This window comes from Crocuta crocuta, unplaced genomic scaffold (genome assembly GCF_008692635.1).
Source record: "Crocuta crocuta isolate KB4526 unplaced genomic scaffold, BGI_CrCroc_1.0 scaffold159, whole genome shotgun sequence".
Classification (NCBI taxonomy): Eukaryota; Metazoa; Chordata; class Mammalia; order Carnivora; family Hyaenidae; genus Crocuta; species Crocuta crocuta.
Genome location: NW_027533263.1, coordinates 2,591,441 through 2,610,692, shown reverse-complemented (window position 1 = coordinate 2,610,692; position 19,252 = coordinate 2,591,441). Strand labels below are relative to the sequence as shown.

General features: G+C 35.1%; 1 protein-coding gene across 2 annotated transcripts in view; it reads right to left on the bottom strand.

Moving 5' to 3' along the window:
• The window catches only part of BMPR2 (bone morphogenetic protein receptor type 2), a 195,767-nt gene that overhangs the window by 16,065 nt on the left and 160,450 nt on the right, over positions 1-19,252 (bottom strand). For both annotated transcript variants that reach the window (XM_077747557.1, XM_077747559.1), the window contains one exon: positions 13,383-13,519. In XM_077747557.1, coding sequence (XP_077603683.1) covers positions 13,383-13,519 — 137 coding nt within the window. The remainder of the gene's footprint in view (positions 1-13,382; positions 13,520-19,252) is intronic.

Genomic DNA, 19,252 nt, shown 5'->3' with positions numbered 1-19,252 from the left:
AGAGTACTGATTTGGGGATTACAAATCAATTTTAGCAAACAGTCAAATTCCAAATATGAAATCCATAAACATGAGAAAAGACTGTATGTAATGGATTTAAAACTGACTTGGATTTGAAGAGCACAAAGGAAGTTCAGAAATCAACTTAATTAATTTTTTAAATAAACACACCTCTAAAAACTAGTTATACATTTATCTTAGTGGATTTTAATATTGGTTTGATAAAATGAATTGGTCTCAAGCTATGAAATGATAATTTTTTCTTTTTATTTTGAAATAATTTCAAATTTACTTTCTTGTCTTTCATGGCCTTGACATTTTTGAGGATTACTGTCCAGTTACTTTTTAGAATCTCAATTTAACTGATGTTTCCTCATGATTAGATTCAAGGTTTGAAACTTTGGCAGAAAAATCACAGAAGGGATGCTGTGTTCTTCTCACTGCATCTTATCATGTGGTTCATAATTTTGATTTGTTTCATTACTAGTAAAATTACCCTTAATCACATGTCTGAATTGGTGTCTGCCAGGTTTCTTTCTCTATTGTAAAGTTCCATTTTCCCCTTTCATATTCAATCAGTGGAGTTTTTAAAACTTTAATCAATGTTTTTGGGGTAGAAGGAANTCTCCCTTTCCCCCACCATTTCCGCCCTTCTTCTCCCCCTTGTTCCTCAGTTAAGTTCCTCCTAATCCTCCTATACGTGCAAACATATGATATTTGTCCTTCTCTGCCTGACTTATTTCGCTCAGCATAACACCCTCAAGGTCCATCCATGTTGCTACACATGGCCAGATTTCATTGTTTCTCATTGCCATGTAGTATTCCATGGTATAGATAAACCACATCTTCTTGATTCATTCATCTGTTGATGGACACTTAGGCTCTTTCCATGTTTTAGCTATTGTGAAGAGTGCTGCTATGAACATTGGGGTACATGTGCTCCTAGGCCTCAGCATTTCTGTATCCCTTGGGTAAATTCCTAGCAGTGCTGTTGCTGTTCACCCACCATTTTTAGCATCTCAATGTTTCTTGGTTGAATTTCTGTGATGCTTAGTAGTAACAAGACACTTAAAAAATGATAGTAAACACAAAAGAGAAATATGGACAGAGGGCACATAAACAAGAAGTGCAAATTGTCTTATAAAATATGCAAAGATGTTTAATCTTATTCACTATGTTGAGGCAGTACATATAGTAAAGAATATTAGTTCTGGTTTTGTAGCAAGGGTGCCAGCTCAGTTAAGAACCTAGTTTCTGGGGCACCTGGGTGGCTCAATCAGTTGAGCGTCCTACTTCAGCTCAGGTCATGATCACACAGTTCGTGGGTTCAAGCACCGCATCCAGCTCTGTGCTGACAGCTAGCTCAGAGCCTGGAGCCTGCTTCAGATTTTGTATCTCCCTCTCTCTCTGACCCTCCCCTGCTCACACACTCTCTCTCTCTCTCTCTCTCAGAAAATAAATAAAACACACACACACACACACACACACACACACACACACACACACACACACAAAAGAACCTAGTTTCAAATCTTGGCTCTATGACTGACTGGGTACAAATGAAAACAAGATCCATTTTCACCTATCACGCTAACAAAGACTAACAAAAGTTCCTATCCACCAACCATCCATTCTCCCAGTCTATAGGCAACCAATGTTACCAGTTTCTTGGGTATTCTTTCAGAAAAACTTTATGACATTTTTCTTTAAACACACACCTATCATATACCACATGAATTTATAGTTTCATTCATTACCAAACATGAAGTGCAACACAGTGAAATGTACACAGTGAAATCTTTCTAAAGCAAAGATTTGGACAGCTTTCCACACAAAACTGAAAAAGACCCTTCCCTTCCCCAAAACAGAGCACTATCTATTGTACAGAGTCCCATTCACCAGCTGCTGGCCCAGAAGAGCTCAAAAATACCAAAATCCAAGAAGCTAAAAATTATATATTGACTGTTTTCTGTATCTGGAGGAAAGAGAGACATGGAATGAGGCTGTATTTGTTACTTTTCATTATATAGTTGGGATATAATTTTCAATAAACTTTTTCAAAAAGAGACCCCACCCTCCATCAAAATAAGACACTCATCAAGGCATTGTCCTGGATGTAAACAAAATTTGATAAATAGAAACCTTTGTCCCTACCTATTAGAAGTTTCCATTTTTAAGACAGAATCATCATTGATGCATAATAATACGTGGTGGTTAACAATTGTTGAGATCTTACTATGTACTAGACTGTTTTCTAACTAATTTAATTCTTTTATTTTTTAAGTAGGCTCTATGCCTAATGCGGGGCTTGAACTCATGATGCAGTAATCAAGAGTTCCATGTTCCACCGACTGAGCCAGCCAGGAGCCCCTTAATTCATTTAACTCTTATTTGAAGTAAGTGAGAATTATCATCTCCACTTTTCATATGGAGGAAAAGAAACCCAGAGGAGAAATCAGGGTACACATCTAGTAAGTGGCAAAGCTAAGGTCAAAGCCCAGGCTGCATAGCACCACAGTTTATATATTATCCTATGCTGAATGACTCTAAACCATGCTGACCGAACACAGCCAGTTTCTAGTGAACAAATGGGTTCTATTATAAAAGTTGTAAGTTAAGTTTTTGAGAAAATTCTATTATAAGTTCCAAACAAAGTATAAATAATGGCTAATAAGTCATTTACACAATTAAAGATTTAGAAGTAAATTAATATAATAGGGGAAGGGAAAAATAAAAAAACAGCTGAGAATTTAAAGAGGTTGACTACAAACAAGATTCTGAGGGTCCTAAATAATGATTTGGTTATAGATGGTTGTTCTAAAAGTAAGTAAAGCAATACTGAATGTCCCAGAGTAAAAAAGTAAAAAAGTAAGTAAGTAAAAATAGTAGAGAAGAGAAAGTAAAAAAAGTAAAAAGGTAAAGAGAAGATTAAGGAAATAAACTGTATAGAAACAACAGGAAGATTAAGTTATCACTAGGGAGTTAGTTTAAGGTCTTTAAACAAATATTAGAAAGGACTTGACAATTTAGATGAAATGGACAAATTCCTTCAAAGACAAAGACTGTCAAAGTTCATTCAATAAACAACAGATGACTTGAATGATTTCTGTATCTATAAATTTGTAGTTAAAAACTTTCCCAAAAAGAAAACTCCAGGCCCAGATGGCTTCATTAATGAATTCTACTGAACATTTAAGAAGGAGATAATGGCAAATCTACCCAGGTCTTCCAGAAGAAGGAAGAGGGAAAAATATTTCCCAACTTATGAGGGTATCAGTGAAATAGCAGAGGAAGGAGACTGGGGAATATTCTTCCCCAGAAGCACCAAAAATCCTGGTAAAAACTGTCAGAATTGGGGTGCCTTGGTGGCTCAGTCAGTTAAGCATCTGACTCTTGGTTTTGGCTCAGGTCATGATCTCACAGTTCGTGAGTTTAAGCCCCACATTGCACTCTGTGCTGGAAGTGAAGAGCCTTCTTGGGATTCTCTCTCTCTCTCTCTCTCTCCACTTTCCCCGCATGTGCATGTGCTCTCTTGCTTTCTCTCTCTCAAAATAAACAAAAAGAACCCCCACAACTTTTTAAGGAAAAAACTGTCAGAATCAACCTTATTGGAGCTCTAAAAGTTGGTCAAATGTTTACAGCAACCAAGTAAAATATCAAGATGATATTCCCCATGTACCTGGTCCCAGAAGGAGGAAAGTGATACTGTTTCCAAGCAATTATGTTATCTGTTTTGATAGGTCTATAAATTCCCTGAAGACCAAAGAAAGAGGCCTGACTTTATTGTGTCTAAATTAGAACTCTCTCAGGAAAGAGAAGTAGATATGCCTAAGTGGCGAACATTCCTTGAAATCACTGAAAGTCAAATGAACAAGTGTTACAAGCCTGGTGTAAAATACAACAGTTGAGCCACATAACAGAAATGCTGAAAGTGAGGGAGAGATAGCCGGAGTGTAAGAGACTTTGGGGAAATGAGGGTTTTGAAAAGCTCTTGCATATACTGGGAAACCTAGAAAAGCCATGCATACATCCAGTATGGGATGCATGCTCAGGGAAGACCATAAGCTTTCATAACTGGCTGTCTTTAGGCTCACTACTAGCAGAAAGTGAAAGCTAATGCAGAATCATAAAAGGTCTGGATAAATGTTAAAGGAAGGCCCCAACACAAAGTCAGTCTGCAAGACCCAGAGAGTATTTTCTTTTCTTTTTTTCTTTTATTACCTTTCTGCCTATTAGGATATTCAGAATGTCCAGTCTTAAATAAAAATTACAAAGTATGCAAAAAACCCAGGAAGGTATGGACTATTCATAGGAAAAAAGAAATTAAAGAAACTGTCCCTGAGGATATGAAGATACTGGGGTTACTAGACAAAGAGCTGAAATATGCTCAAAAGATGAAGAAAACCACAGAGAAAGAATGAAAGAAACCAGGAAAACAACATCCCAACAAATGCAGAATAGCAATAAAAAGATAAACATTATAAAAAAGAACCAGAAAGGCACTTTGGAGCTTAAAAGTACAAAAACTGAAATGAAAAATTCACCAGAGTGATTCAAATGGCAGATGTGAACAGAGGGAAGAAATAATTGGTGAACCTGAAGATAGAAGAAATTATGCTATCTAAGGAACTGAAATAAAAAAGAAATGAAGAAAAAGAAACAGAGCCTAAAAGACTTGTGAGGCACCATCAATTATACCCAAATACACATAATGGAAGCCCCAGAAAGAGATGAAAGAAAAAGGGGCAGAAAGAATATTTGAAGAAATAATGGTCAAAAACTTTCTCAATTTAATAATAGAAATGAATCTACATATCCAAGACACTCTATGAACTCTAAGTAGGATATACTGAAAAAGATTTATCCAGAGACACACTATAATCAAACTATAAAAAGCCAAAGATAAAGAGAAAATCTTGATAGCAAGAAAGAAGTGAATTGAAATGCACAAGGGATCCTCCAATAAAAGTTAATAGCCAATTTCTCATCAGAAATCGTGAAAGCCAAAAGGCAGGGGAATGACATACTTAAAGTGCTGAAAGAAAACAAATGTTAACCAAGAATTCTATATCAAACAAAATTATCCTTCAATAATGAAGGAGAAATTAAGACATTTCTAGATTAAAAAAAGAGATGAGGAAGGTTGTTGCTAGCAGAGCTGTCCTATAATAAATGCCAAAGGGGATCACTCAGATTCAAGTAAAAGGGTACTGGACAATAACCTGAAGCCATATGAAGAAATACAGAACACTGGTAAAACAAAACAAAACAAAACAAAACAAAAACCCCAACTACACGTAAGTAAAGATAAAAGCCAGTATTAGTGTATTTTTGGTTGGTGACCCTTCTTTTTTTTCAATACAATTTAAGAGACAAATGCACAGGAAATAGCTCACTCGGTTAAGCATCCAACTCTTGATTTTGGCTAAGGCCATGACCTCATGGTTTGTGAATGAGCCCTGCATTGGGCTCATCTGTCAGTGCAGAGCCTGCTTCAGATTCTCTCTCTGCCTCTCCACCATCTCTCTCTTTCTCTAAATAAATAAATGAAACCTAAAAATATTTTTAAAAAGAGACAAATGCATAGAACAATAATTATAAATCTATATTAATAATGTTTCAACATTACTAAGATGTCAATTCTTCTCATATTGATTTCCAGATGTAACTGAATTCTAAAAATTTTTTTTTTTAATGTTTTATTTATTTCTAGGAGAGAGATAGAGACAGCATGAACAGGGGAGGGTCAAAGAGAGAGGGAGTCACAGACTGAAACAGGCTCCAGGCTCTGAGCTGGCAGTCAGCACAGAGCCCGATGCGGGGCTCGAACCCACGAACCGCGAGCTCATGACCCAAGCGAAAGTCGGACGCTTAACCGACTAAGCCACCCAGGCGCCCCAGATGTAACTGAATTCTAATGAAGTTCCCAGCAGGCTCAATGTAGAAATTGAAAAGCTGATTATAAAATTCATGTAGAGGGGTGCCTGGATGGCTCAGCCAATCATCTTACTCTTGATTTCAGCTCAGGTCATGATCCTAGGGTCATGGGATTGAGCTCCACATCAGGCTTTGTGCTGAGCATGAAGCCTGCTTAAGATTCATTGCCCCCTCTCTGCTCTCTCCTTCCCTCCCCCTCTCTCATGCTTTCTGTCAAAAAAAAAAAAAAAGCTCATGTAAAACAAAGATGGAGGACTACTAATGTTAGCTGATTTCAAGACACAGTATAATGCTAAAGTAATTAAGGTTGTGGTTTTGACATTGAGATAGACATACAGGTCAATGAAACTGAACAGAATCCAGATATATACCTGCATACATATGGACAATGAATTTTTGACAAAGATAAAAAGGCAATTCATTCAATGGAGAAAAAATAGTCCCTAAAAATAAATGGTGCCAGAACAATTAGATATCCATATGCAAAAAAGTGAATACTGATCCATACCTCACACATATGCAAAAAATCCAAAAAACAAGACACAAAACAACCTCAAAATTGTTCACAGACCTATACAATTTCTAGAAGACAACACAGAAGGTAATTTTTGTGACCCTGGGTTACATAAGGATTTCTAAAATGTGAAACCAAAAACATATCCATGAAAGAAAAAACTAATAAATTGGACTTTAGCACAATTAAAACCATCTGTCCCTATAAACACACTGTTAAGAGAAGGACCCAAGCCACAGTCTGGGAAGAAATATTTTAAAATCATGTATCTGATAAGGGACTTGTACTCAGAATATACAAAGAAATTCAAAACTTAATAGCAAGAAAACAATCCAATTTAAAGTAGGCAAAAGACCTGAAGAGACCTGTCATCAAAGAAGGATGGCAAAAGCAAGTGAAAAGATGCTAAATATTATTAGTCACTAGGGAAATGTAAATTAAAATCATAATGAGATACTACTGCATACCTATTATCTAAAATTAAGAAGAATGGCCATACCAAATGTTGGCAAGTATGTGGAGGAATTAGATAGAACTCTCATACTGCTGGTGGGAATGTAAAATGGTACAGCCACTATGGAAAACTGTTTGGCACTTCCTCAAAAAGTTATGCAGACATGTATTACATGATTTACCCATCCTATTCTTAGGAATTTACCCAAAAGACTGAAAGCATATATACATACAAAGACTTTCATATGAATGTTCATAGGAGGTTTACATGTGGTAGCCAAAAACTGGAAATAATCCAACTATTGACCACCAAGTGAATGGGAAAAAAATTGTAGCATAACCATTCAAAGGAATGTTACTTAGCAATAAAAAGGAATAAACTATTGACACACATAACAACATGGATGAATCTAAAAATAATTATGCTATGTGAAAGAAGCCAGATAAAAACAGTACATACATACTGTATGATTCCACTTATATAAAATTCTGGAAAATGTATATAAATCACTAGTGATAGAAATCAGATCTGTAGTTGCCTGGGGATTCACGGAGAATAGAGAGAGTCAGGAAGAGACTTCAAAAGGGCAAAAGAAAAATTTGGGGGCTAAGTGACATGTTCATAATTAGGACTGTGGTGACGGTCTTGGGTATATACATATGTCAAAACTTAACAAAGTATAGATCTTTTTAAAAATATTTATGTATTTTGGGCAGAGTGCCAGTAGGAGAGGGGCAGAGAGAAGGAGACAGAGTATCTGAAGCAGGCTCTGCGCTGACAGGCTGACAACAGTGAGAGCCTGATGCAGGGCTCAAACTCAAGAACTGTGAGATAATGACCTGGGTCGAAGTTGAACACTCAACCAACTAAGCCATCCCGGTGCCCCAACAAATTAAATATCTTAATATGTACAGTTTAATCTATATAAATTACCTCTCTTTAAATGTTAAAATTTGTTGAGGAGATAAAATAAGTTTAGAGAAAAATATAGACATTCAGGTAGAATCAGATGAGTGCTTCAACAAGAGACTAAGTGCAAATATATAAATAATGATATCCAACATTTGGGTAAATGAGATAAAGGGGTTATCATTATTAACAATGATGAAAAAAAGCAGAAAAAAATAGAGAAAAAAAGAAAAGACACTTTAAAATTTTTCTTACCTAATGACAGGAAAACAAAAATGGGGGCTCATGACATGAAGTCAGTTTAGTGGGTTGGGAACCAACATTTAAAACAAACAACTATACCAGTCTCCCCAAACTAAATACTCTAGGCTAGAATAGAAAATACCAAAATATAGAGTATGTGGTAAGGTTAAGTATAATCCTAAAGGCATTATATCATGAGGTGCACCTGTATTTCTTAATGTAGGTTGTGTGAGGAAAAAAAGTATGGGAAATGCTGAATTCTAGATCACAGCAAAAGTTTGCTGATTTGTCAAGAAGAGAAAAGGAAAAGCTGAAATAAGTATGAAAAGAAGAAGGGACAGTTTCTGGAACATACAGTACATTTTAGCACACTGGATTTAATGGATGGAGAAAGAAAAGATTAGAAGACAAAAACAACTAAGGAATTTCCAAACTTTTACATGGCATACATTAAGATAAAACTGCTGAGCAAACCAAGGTTATGCAGAACTAAGACTAAGGAATAAAGATAAACCATACAAATGATTTCCAAAGGGGAAAGAGAACAAGCCAGTATTCAAGAGAGATTAAGAAATGGAGGATCAGAATTTGGAAAAGAATGAAAAATATGAAGAATGGTGGTACAGTTGAACAAATTATACCTGAACATTTTACGTATGAGAAAAAAGCTGTTTAAAAAATAAATTTTGTCTATAATTTATTATTCCAATTTAAACTGTGTGTATGTGTCATTGTTAACAACAGTTCATTTTTACTGTAAACTCTGAAAGTACAGGGGAAAAAAACAAAAGTTATTCATGAATCCAATATTCAGAGATAACTATGGTTAACATTTTCATATATTACCCTCAGACTATTTTCTATACTTCCATTTTTTATCAGAAAACTATTCTCCTCACCCCCACTTTTTAAATGCCTATTTACTTTTGAGAAAGGGCACAAGCACAAGTAGGGGAAGGGCAGAAAGAGAGAGAGGGAAACACAGAATCTGAAGCAGGCTCCAGGTTCTGAGTTGTCAGTGAAGAGCCTGACGCGGGCGGGGTCAGAACCCATGAACTGTGAAATCATGACCTGAGCCAAAGTCAGACACTTAACCAAATCAGCCACCCAGATGCCCCCTTCTCCCTTTTATTGTCTGATCTATTTTGGGTTCCTGGCAGGTTCTAAAGCCTAGTTTTTATACTTATTTAAATTTGAAAGATTTTTGAGTTTTGTTATTATAAAATACTTTTAAATTTCAATGCAATTATGAAGCAAATATATCTTCTTTTAGATACAGGGGTTTCTTTCTCTGTTTATAAACTATGTGTCTGTTATATTCTTCTCTAGTATTGAATGGTCTTTACAGAGAAGCAGTTATATTGATTATAGCACATTAGGTTTAAATGGATTCACTGGAAGTAAACCAAGTATTACTTATTCCTTAGTTAGCAACCTACTCTAAATAGAAACCAAAAAGTTTTCAGGTAAATATGAATATGATGCATATCCTGTAATGGCAGAGTTGTCAAGAGATACTTCAAAATAATGAGTCAGTCTTTGATGAAATAAAGTAATTTAAGGAAGATGAAGTATTTTACTAGATAAAATTTCATAAAAAGATTTTTCTTTAAGAGATGCTTTACAGTGAGGCTAGCATATCTAATGCATCCTGGTGCAGGATTCAGCCTCTCCCCTTCTGCCAAGGACTTTATGGGGCACCTGGGTGCCCAAGCAGGGACTGCAGTTTGGAGGCAATCTTGGGCATATGTTTTTGGTAATAGGTCTTCAATTGCCTTGAAGAAGATGTCAATCTCATCTAAAGCAGAAGTCTTCCTTGACCAATGGACAAGGTGACAAAGATGACCAATGGAGAAAATATTCAGTCTAACTCTGTACAGAAACACATGACATCTCTCTAGCCTCTTTCTGACATGCCACCATCCATTATAAGTGGGGATCAAGAATGAAAATATGCTAACCCTATGAAGACAACCTAAAGTTAAAATGTGAAAATACATAGTAAAATGATTTACATTGTTTAATAAATTTTTCATTTTTGTTCTTTAACTATAACCAAGAAAATTATTTGTATAAAGTGCCAAAATTCTGATTTACACCCTGAGAAATAATCAAATTCCTATTACATTCTTTTTTTAAATGTTTGTTTTTGAGAGAGAGAGAGAGCGTGCACACACACGTGAGCGGGGAAGGGGAAGAGAGAGAGGGGACAGAGGATCCTAAGTGGACTCTGCACAGATAGCCGTGAGCCCAATATAGGACTTGAACTCATGAACTGTGAGATCATGCCCTGAGCTGAATCTGGATGCTCAACCAACTGAGGCACCCAGGTGCCCCATAAATTCCTGTCATATTAAAAAAAATTTTTTTATGGTTTATTTTATTTTTGAGAAAGACACAGACACAGAGTGTGAGTGGGGGAGGGGCAGAGAGAGAGGGAGACACAGAATCCAAAGCAGGCTCCAGGCTCTGAGCTGTCAGCACAGAGCCTGACATGGGGTTCAAACCCACCAACTGTGAGATCATGACCTGAGCTGAAGTCAGATGCTTAACTGACTGAACCACACACGTGCCCCCATCATATTCTTAAAATAAGAACAGATTGCTATGGAAGAAGCAAACACTGAGAATTTCTAGAAATTATAAATATAAGAGTGGAAAGTAAGATCTTTATAAACATAACTAATAGAGTGGTAAAGGTGAAAAATGAATGAGTGATTTAAAAGCTAAAGCTGAGTAAATCTTAAACAATGTAAAACAAACAAAAAAAAAGGAAAATACAAAACACAAATTGAGACCTCGAATGTCAAGTGGATGAATATTTTGAGATGGAAGAAATGGAAGAAAATTAATAATTTTTATTTTTAAAGTTTACTTACTGATTTTGAGAGAGAGAGAGAGAGAGGGAGAGAACACGAATTGAGGAGGAGCAAAGAGACAATCCCAAGCAGGTTCCACACTAAGCACAGAGCCTCAAGTGCGCTCAAACCCAAGAACAGTGTGATCATGACCTGAACCGAAATCAAGAGTTGGATGCCTAACTGATTGAGCCACCCAGGCACCCAAATTTTTAAAATACAAGAAAATTCCTCTGACTTGAAGAAACTTCTGAGTTTTCAAACTGAAAACCTGTCTAGGTCAAAGCAAAATGTGTTATATCCAGGTGAAATTTGGTAACTTCAATGATAAAATAAAAGGCTTAAAAGCTTATAGAGACAAGAAAACAAGGGGATAAAACAAAAAGAAAAAAAAATAATGGAATGAGAGTGGTTGGTTCTGGAATTCTATATGTCTTAATGCTTGAGGACAACAGAGTAGTGATTTCAAAGGAACCACTATGAGGAAAATGTGATTTTGATCTTGAAATCATTACCTGGCCAAATTATTTCATAAACGAGACAGCAAGATAGAAACATTTTTGAGGGTGCAAGGATTCATACTACCCATGCTCATACTAACACATATCACTTAAGGAGGCTTCATCAAAGAAATAATAATTTACAAGAAAAAGAACGAGGTTTTATAAAAAAAAAATGTTGCTTTTTGGGGCACCTGGGTGGCTCAGTCAGTTAAGCATCTTGACTTCAGCTCAGTTCATGATCTCACAGTTCGTGGGTTCGAGCCCCACATCGAGCTCTGTATTGACAGCACAGAGCCTGGAGCCTGTTTCAGATTCGTGTCTCCCTCTCTCTCTACCCCTCCCCCACTCATGCTCTGTCTCTGTCTCAAAAGTAAATAAATAAGAAGGAAAAAATGTTGCTTCTTGGTAGAATCTATAAAGAAGGAAGAAGAAAAAAGTGCCAAATATATCAAAGAGAATCCAGTAGATGGTGACTTTTGAAACATTCTTCCTCAAGCAGCAGAGGCTTTTATAGTGACTAACATAGGATTTTTACTTCCTTCTCTGTGAGTCCAAGCACAATAATATATTGTACAGATGTCTACATAATCATAATTCTTTAATTCCTGATGTTTTTATTTTAACTTTTAAATCTATAGACAAATTACAAATTATTTAATAATATCTACAGTATTACAAAACTAGGAAAAAGTAAATGAGAGGTAATAAGAAATAAGAATAGATATGGTATTCACAATTGTTAACAGTAACCTCCAGAAGAAAAAGTTAGAAACAAAAACCAAAACCTTAGAACATTGTTAACAGGAGTTACTTTTGAAAAGTGGTGCCAGGGGTAGGTAGTCTTTTCCTTTTCCATTTCCTTTTTTATGCCCTTCTATTTAATTTGAATTGATTTACCATATACAGGTATAACTTTATAATTCTTTAAAAATGTTTAAAATAAGAAATATAGGTACTACCATCAATAAAGGGTAATTAAATAATTAGGATTTATCATACAATGGAATACTGACTAAATGGAGAAAAAGATATAGGACAGGTATTGACATGAAAAGCTGTCCATAAGTAAAAAATGATACTGGATAATGAAATGATCCTACTTATGTTAAAAAAAATTACATGACAGAAAGAGACAGTGTATGTGTGCATGTGTTATGTGTAAATATTTGTAAGAGGTTTACAGTACTGTAGCAACAATGTACTAAAATGGCAGAAGTCTGTAGATATTTTAGTGTGAGAGTGTGAGTGAGGAAAGGGCAGGGAGAGAGGGAGACACAGAATCTGAAGCAAGCTCCAAACTCTGAGCTGTCAGCACAGAGCCCAACCTGGGGCTTAAACTCATGAACTGTGAGATTATGACTGAACCTAACATGGACACTCAACCAAATGAACCACCCAGGAGTCCCTAAAGATTTTATTTTTAAATAATCTCTACATCCAACATGGGGCTTGGACTCACAACCCTGAGATCAAGAGTCACATGATCCATCAAGTGAGCCAGCCAAGAGCCCCTAGAATGCATTTTTAATAAGCAGAATTATAAGCACACCTTGGTTTCTTTTTTAGCTAGTTTAAAATTCTATCAGCCATTGAATATGTAAGTTTGCACTAATTAATATTTTTGGTACCACTCTCAAGAGAGTAAGATGGAATTTCAATAATGTTTAAAAATATTAACATGTTAATTATTCCAGCTTATTCCAGTTGTTCAATCTGGCAACCTCAGACACAATTTAGTCTCTCTGGTATTGTACACTTAGAAAAAACTACAACTGAACCAAAAAGAGGACTTTTCTATATTGAAAAGTTTGAAGCTGTATAACATCATAAAAGTCAAGTAAGCTGGATTTCTGGCATTAGGCAACTCTAAGAACTATCAACATTAATAGTCTATTTTTGCTTCAAATAACATTCAAACATATTCAGTCATAAGTCCTCTTTTTAATACTTTAGTTTTTTCTTACCAGGCTGTTTTCTTTCCAAGCTTCTGGGAATTTGGGTCTCTGTTTTTCCCTAGACACCAGAACCTGCATATCTTCAAAAGTGGGATGGTTTCCAACTTCTGTCTGAAAAGCCATCTGGTATTCTGGTACAGATTCACCTGTGTATTTTTTTTAAAAAAAAGATAAAGTAAAATTTTTAATTATCATAAATTAAGGAATAACAGCACAATTTCTGATACTAGGTACGCAAAGAAATTATGTTACCACCTCTTTTTTTTTTAAACCCTTTTGGGAATATTTGGAAATGCAAAAGAGATTCTGTTGTGGGTTTAATACAATATTAATAAAAAATTAATTTGTTATTAAAAATTTACTTTATTTAGAATAATCTTTGATAAATCAAATGTTTGTTGATAAATCAAGTGGTAGTTTTAACAACGGACATAGCTCTTTTTAAATGGTTTCTAGTATTACTAAATTGGGGGGATTATTATATACATAAGGTGCATTTAATACTTGAAAATGCCTGAATTCTTACCCCATACAGGGTTTGAGGGTGGTAAATACAAGGAGAAAGTCCAGGACAGGGTACAACACACGTCTGTAGAATAAAATGTAAGTAGATAGGATGTATAGTCATCATGTCTTAATATGTCATTGGCTCTATTATAGTCCAGCCAGACTGTATCAAATGTCACAAAAATTTTTATGATAATGGCCATGACTGAAAAATCAATATACTGATTTTTTAAAAATCCCTCTTAAGTAGTAATATCTAGATCAAGGATTTTTAAGTATCATTAACTATTCCACCACTGTTTAATAACCCTATTTATCACCCATAAGCACAATCAGCTTCTTGTGATGAGAGTCTTATGATTTTTACAAAATGTGATCAAATTAAACTTAATAAAAATATTGTGCCATACAGAAGATCAATGGACCAACAGTCAGAAAACCAATGGTCTAGTCAAAATCTTGACAAAGAACACAGGGGAGAGATTCTTCCTTTCTGCTGGCCCCAGCCCCCACCCCATTAGAATGACAGAATAAATTAGAAGGAAGAACACCAGAATGTAGGATAAGGCACTTAAGCTCCAATCATGGCTTCATCTCTACCCTGGAAAAGTCATTTAACTCTTCTGTGTTTTAGTTTTCCTGTCAGCAAAATGGCAATGTCTGTCTTCCTTATCTTACTCACATGGAAATAATACAAAAGTTATGATGACCCAGATAGAAAATACTTTATCAGGGGCATCTGGGTGGTTCAGTCAGTTAAGTGTCTGACTGGCTCAGGTCATGATCCTGCAGTTTGTGAGTTCGAGCCCTGCATTGGGCTCTGTGCTGGCAGCTCAGAGCCTGGAGCCTGTTTCAGATTCTGTGTCTCCCTATCTCTTTGCCTCTCCCATGCTCATGCTCTCTCTCTCTGTCTCTCAATAATAAATTTTCTTTAAAAAAAAAAAAAGAAAACACTTTATCAAACATGTATGTAAGTTTTAAGTTTCATTTGGATATTCAAAAACCTATAAACATTTGCCCACCACCAATATTAAAAAAGATTATGTTTCAAAGATTAATTCTGTAATTTAGAATATTGCAGTATCTTTACAAGTGATATTTTGTAACTCTAAACACTTAAGCAAAAACTTATTGTTTTTTAAGTTTATTTATTTATTCTGAGAGAGAGAGAAAGTGCAAGTTGGGGTGGGTCAGAGGAGGGGGGAGAGAGAGAATAACAAGCAAGCCCCCCACACTGTCAGCTCAGAGCCCAATGTGGGGCTCCAACTCATGAATCATGAGATCATGACCTGAGCTGAAATCAAGAGTTGGATGCTTAATCTACTGAGCCACTCAGGTGCCCCCTAAGCAAATGCTTACTGTTGACAATCACCATCAATACTGAACTTGAAAGACAAAACTAAAAGTTTTAATACTGCTAGTTAGTATATCACTTTTGTTCATGAAGTCTCACCTAATAAAACCTCAACCCATAATATTTGTGAACCATAAGATATTTACTAGCATATTATATCTATCTCTTTAAGACATTTACACAACACATATAGATGTCTTCCAAATGTTACTTATTAGTTACTTTTTTTTTTCAAATGCTGGTTCAGTAGAATAACTAAAAATTAATAATTTTATTTATTTGTTTTAAGCAGGTCTAAAATATAATTAGAAAACCTACTAAATAAAATTGATATACAATCTTGTTTTGTGAATGAAATGACATTAAGAATTGCAAATTTCTAATAAATCTTCATGGTTCTTAATCTAATTGTTCAACAGATACTTATTTAGAGCTAACAGTATTAGGCACTAGGGACACAAAGAGGAATGTTAATGACATCATCATCATGAATTATATTCGTCTTACTGTATTTCCTTAAAACTTTATAATCATTGAATTGCTAAAGGGAGGTTTTATAATCCCATTTTCTTTCAAATTGTCCAAAATAGATCAAATATCTAGAATATCAGATACCATTCCCTGCTTCTCACCTCATTTGCTATTTGTTAATTATGTCTCAAGCTGTTAGGAACTTTTTAGTTCCCTTCTTACATTATGCTTCTTCTCTTTCTTCCTTTTTCTTTTTCTTGCCTTCCTTTTTTATCTTTCTTTCATATTCCTTCTTTATATAAACATTGCAACATTTTACTCTTTTTTTGCAATACAGACATCTAATTCATTTATTCTGCATAGAGTCAGTATACATTACATAGTGTTTACATATAATAATAAAGTATGTACTGTATTTGGAGGAGTATCATAGAAATTTGAAAAAATGTTTTCCAAAAATGTTATAATTATAAGATGCTATTCTTTATGCTTATTAATATGTTTAAGGGATACTTTTTATTCAACTTTCATCCCGTTTCACTGTTAACATTTTAAAGACCATTTTGTATCTTCTTCCTGTGCTTTCTTAATACTTTTCCTTCCCATATTCTGATATTTCTGTCTTCTCTATTCCACAGAAACTCCTCTAAGAATACCAATGGCCTCCTTCTATTCAATTCAAAGATCATTCCTCAGTTCTATTTCCTTTTGACCTTATATTACATCTACTGCTATCAGTCTTGGTTCTTAACATTTTCTAACACTGCCTTCCAAGATACTATGATTTCTTAGTTTTCTCATTATTTTTCTGACCAACACTCTTCTTAACTAACCTTCTGGTCCAGGGACATCCCCTGATATTCAGTCTTTATTCACTAATTTTTTGCACTCTTTATTTGTTTTCTTAGAAGAGTGCATCCACTCATAAGTTTCCATTTACCATTTTTTATATAATTTCTAAATCATTTTAATTTTAGTTCTCTCAACATTCTCTTTATTTAAAAAACTAATTATTTATTTTTAAAACTTTTTTAAATGTTTATTTTTGAGAAAGAAAGAGAGAAGGGAAGAGAGAGAGAGAGAGAGAGAGAACTAGCAGGTGGTGGGCAGAGAGAGAGGGAGACACAGAATCTAAAGCAGGCTCCAGGCTCTGAGCTGGGCTCGAACTCATGGGTGGTGAGATCATGACGTGACCTGAAGCTGGATGCCTAATGGACTGAACCACCCTGGGGCCACCTAAAAATTCTTTTAAAAATATTTCTTCAGCTTCAGTATTCTCCATCAATACTCCATCTGAAAGTCTTTATAACTGGAGAAATTCATGTTTCCAATATAAACCAGTATTTTTTTCCTAAGTTCCTGGCTGCCACCCTCATTATTTCTTAGATCTCTGAATATTTCTCAGGTCCTTAGATTTTCTTCTAATAGCTAAGCAGAGCCACAGATTTCTTCTCTACATTTTCTCACATGTGCCTCTTCTTGCCCATTTCTATATCCAAGATTATAGGATTTCTTATTGCAACTCTCATTTTTCTCCTTTATTTTTATTTTCATTATGGTTAAATGTACAAAACATAAAATTTACCATTTTAACAATTTCTAACTATATAGTCAGTCCTATGGCAGTAAGTATGTGAATAATGTGCAACCATCACTACTACTCGTCTCTAGAACTTTTCCATCTTTCCAAACTGAAACCATGTATCCATTAAATAGTAACACCTTATTCTTTTACATATTTTTAAAGGATGTTTATTTATTGATTTTGAGAGAGAGAGAGAGAGAGAACATGTGCATGCACGTGAGTGGGAGGGCAGAAAGAGAGTGAGAGAGAGAATCCCAAGCAGGCTCCGTTCTGTCAGCATAGAGCCTGACACAAAGCTCGATCCCACGAACCATGAGACTATGACCTGAGCTGAAATTAAGAATCAGATGCTTAATCGACTGAGCCACCTAGGTGTCTCTTACCTATTTTTTTTTAACTATTTTTTTAAGTCATTTCCACTCCCACTGTGGGGCTGGAACTTATGACCCTGACCCAGAGGATCAAGAGTCACATGTTCTACTGATTGAGTCGTCCAGGCACCTGTCTTTTTCCTTTTTAAAACTGCCTCTAGTTCTATTTCAATTCAAACTACACATCTATTAAAATAACCTTCTGCAAATAAGATTTAATTGCCTTTCCATTTTCATACACCTTATATTATTATTTATCAGGCCAAAAGCAAGAGTTATTCTTTGAATGCAGTAATTGTCGAAAAAAATGTTGCTGATGGCAGTGTACTAATGCTGGTATAAGAATCATTTTAATCAGACATGTTTCTAGAAAAAGAAAAATTCTGGGTTAGAGTATATTAAAAATATCTGTGGCCTAAACTCCAGTAATAGAAGTAAAAAGTTTTAAAAGTTCCAATATTATTGTGATATTACTGCAATTCTGCTATGCCCAGAAAAATACCTCAGCTAAGTACTCTGTACTTCCAATTAACCAGAAAATATACTTCTAAATAATAACTGCCTGACCTATAGTTAATCTAAGTAATTATTAAGTTACTTTATTTTTAGAATTATAAACTATTGCTAAATGCTTACTGTTTTAAAAGCAAAGCAAAACAAAACAAAACCTCAACCCTACTACTAATCTTTATTATTGAATAGCTCCATTACATACTTTGTCCAATGCTGTTTCAATTAACCAATTTTCCTTTTTCTGTACTTTTAATGGTGTTATTTCTACAAGATAGAAACCATACATATCAAGTCATTTTGTACACCATCTAGAATGCAATGAACACATATTGGTAGTTAAAGTTTTTATAGGGCAATAATGACAGTAATGTAATCCTAACAAAAAGAGAAAAACTATAAACTCATTTGTTTAATTCAAGTAAGTCTCAAATAAGCATTCATATTAAATGGGTGTTCTTTCATTAAAAGGAAGGAAAGAAAGCAAGAATCAGGAAGTCAAGAAGGGAGAATGAAAAAAATAAAGGAAGAAAGAAATAAAAAAACGTTCCAATGGTAAATTCATGGTTTCTAATTTCTTGGGTCAATTCAGGGAATATTTTAAGTGTAGCTTATCAAATGCTCCGAGGGTGCATAAGGACAACGATGACTGCTAAAACAATCAGAGACCAAACTAAACACAGTTAGATAAGCTATTATGAACAATTAATTAAACTGCACTCAGGGGCGCTTGGGTGGCTCAGTAAGTTAAGAATCCAACTTTGGCTCAGGTCATGATCTCCCTGGTTTGTGAGTTTGAGCCCTGCATCAGGCTCTGTGCTGACAGATCAGAGCCTGGAGCCTGCTTAGGGGTCTGTGTCTCCTTCTTTCTCTCTTCCCCTCCGCCACTCAGGTTCTGTCTCTCCATCTCTGTCAAAAATAAAGATTAAAAAAAAAAACTGCACTCAGATGCAAAGTTGGAGTCCTTTTACAAAGTTTTTCCTGATTGACATCCTTCTGCTAATAATGTTTTTGAACACTAGATGGCAATAAACTAAAGGTTTAAATGAAAGTAAAAACAAAAGTTGACTTATTTAATATA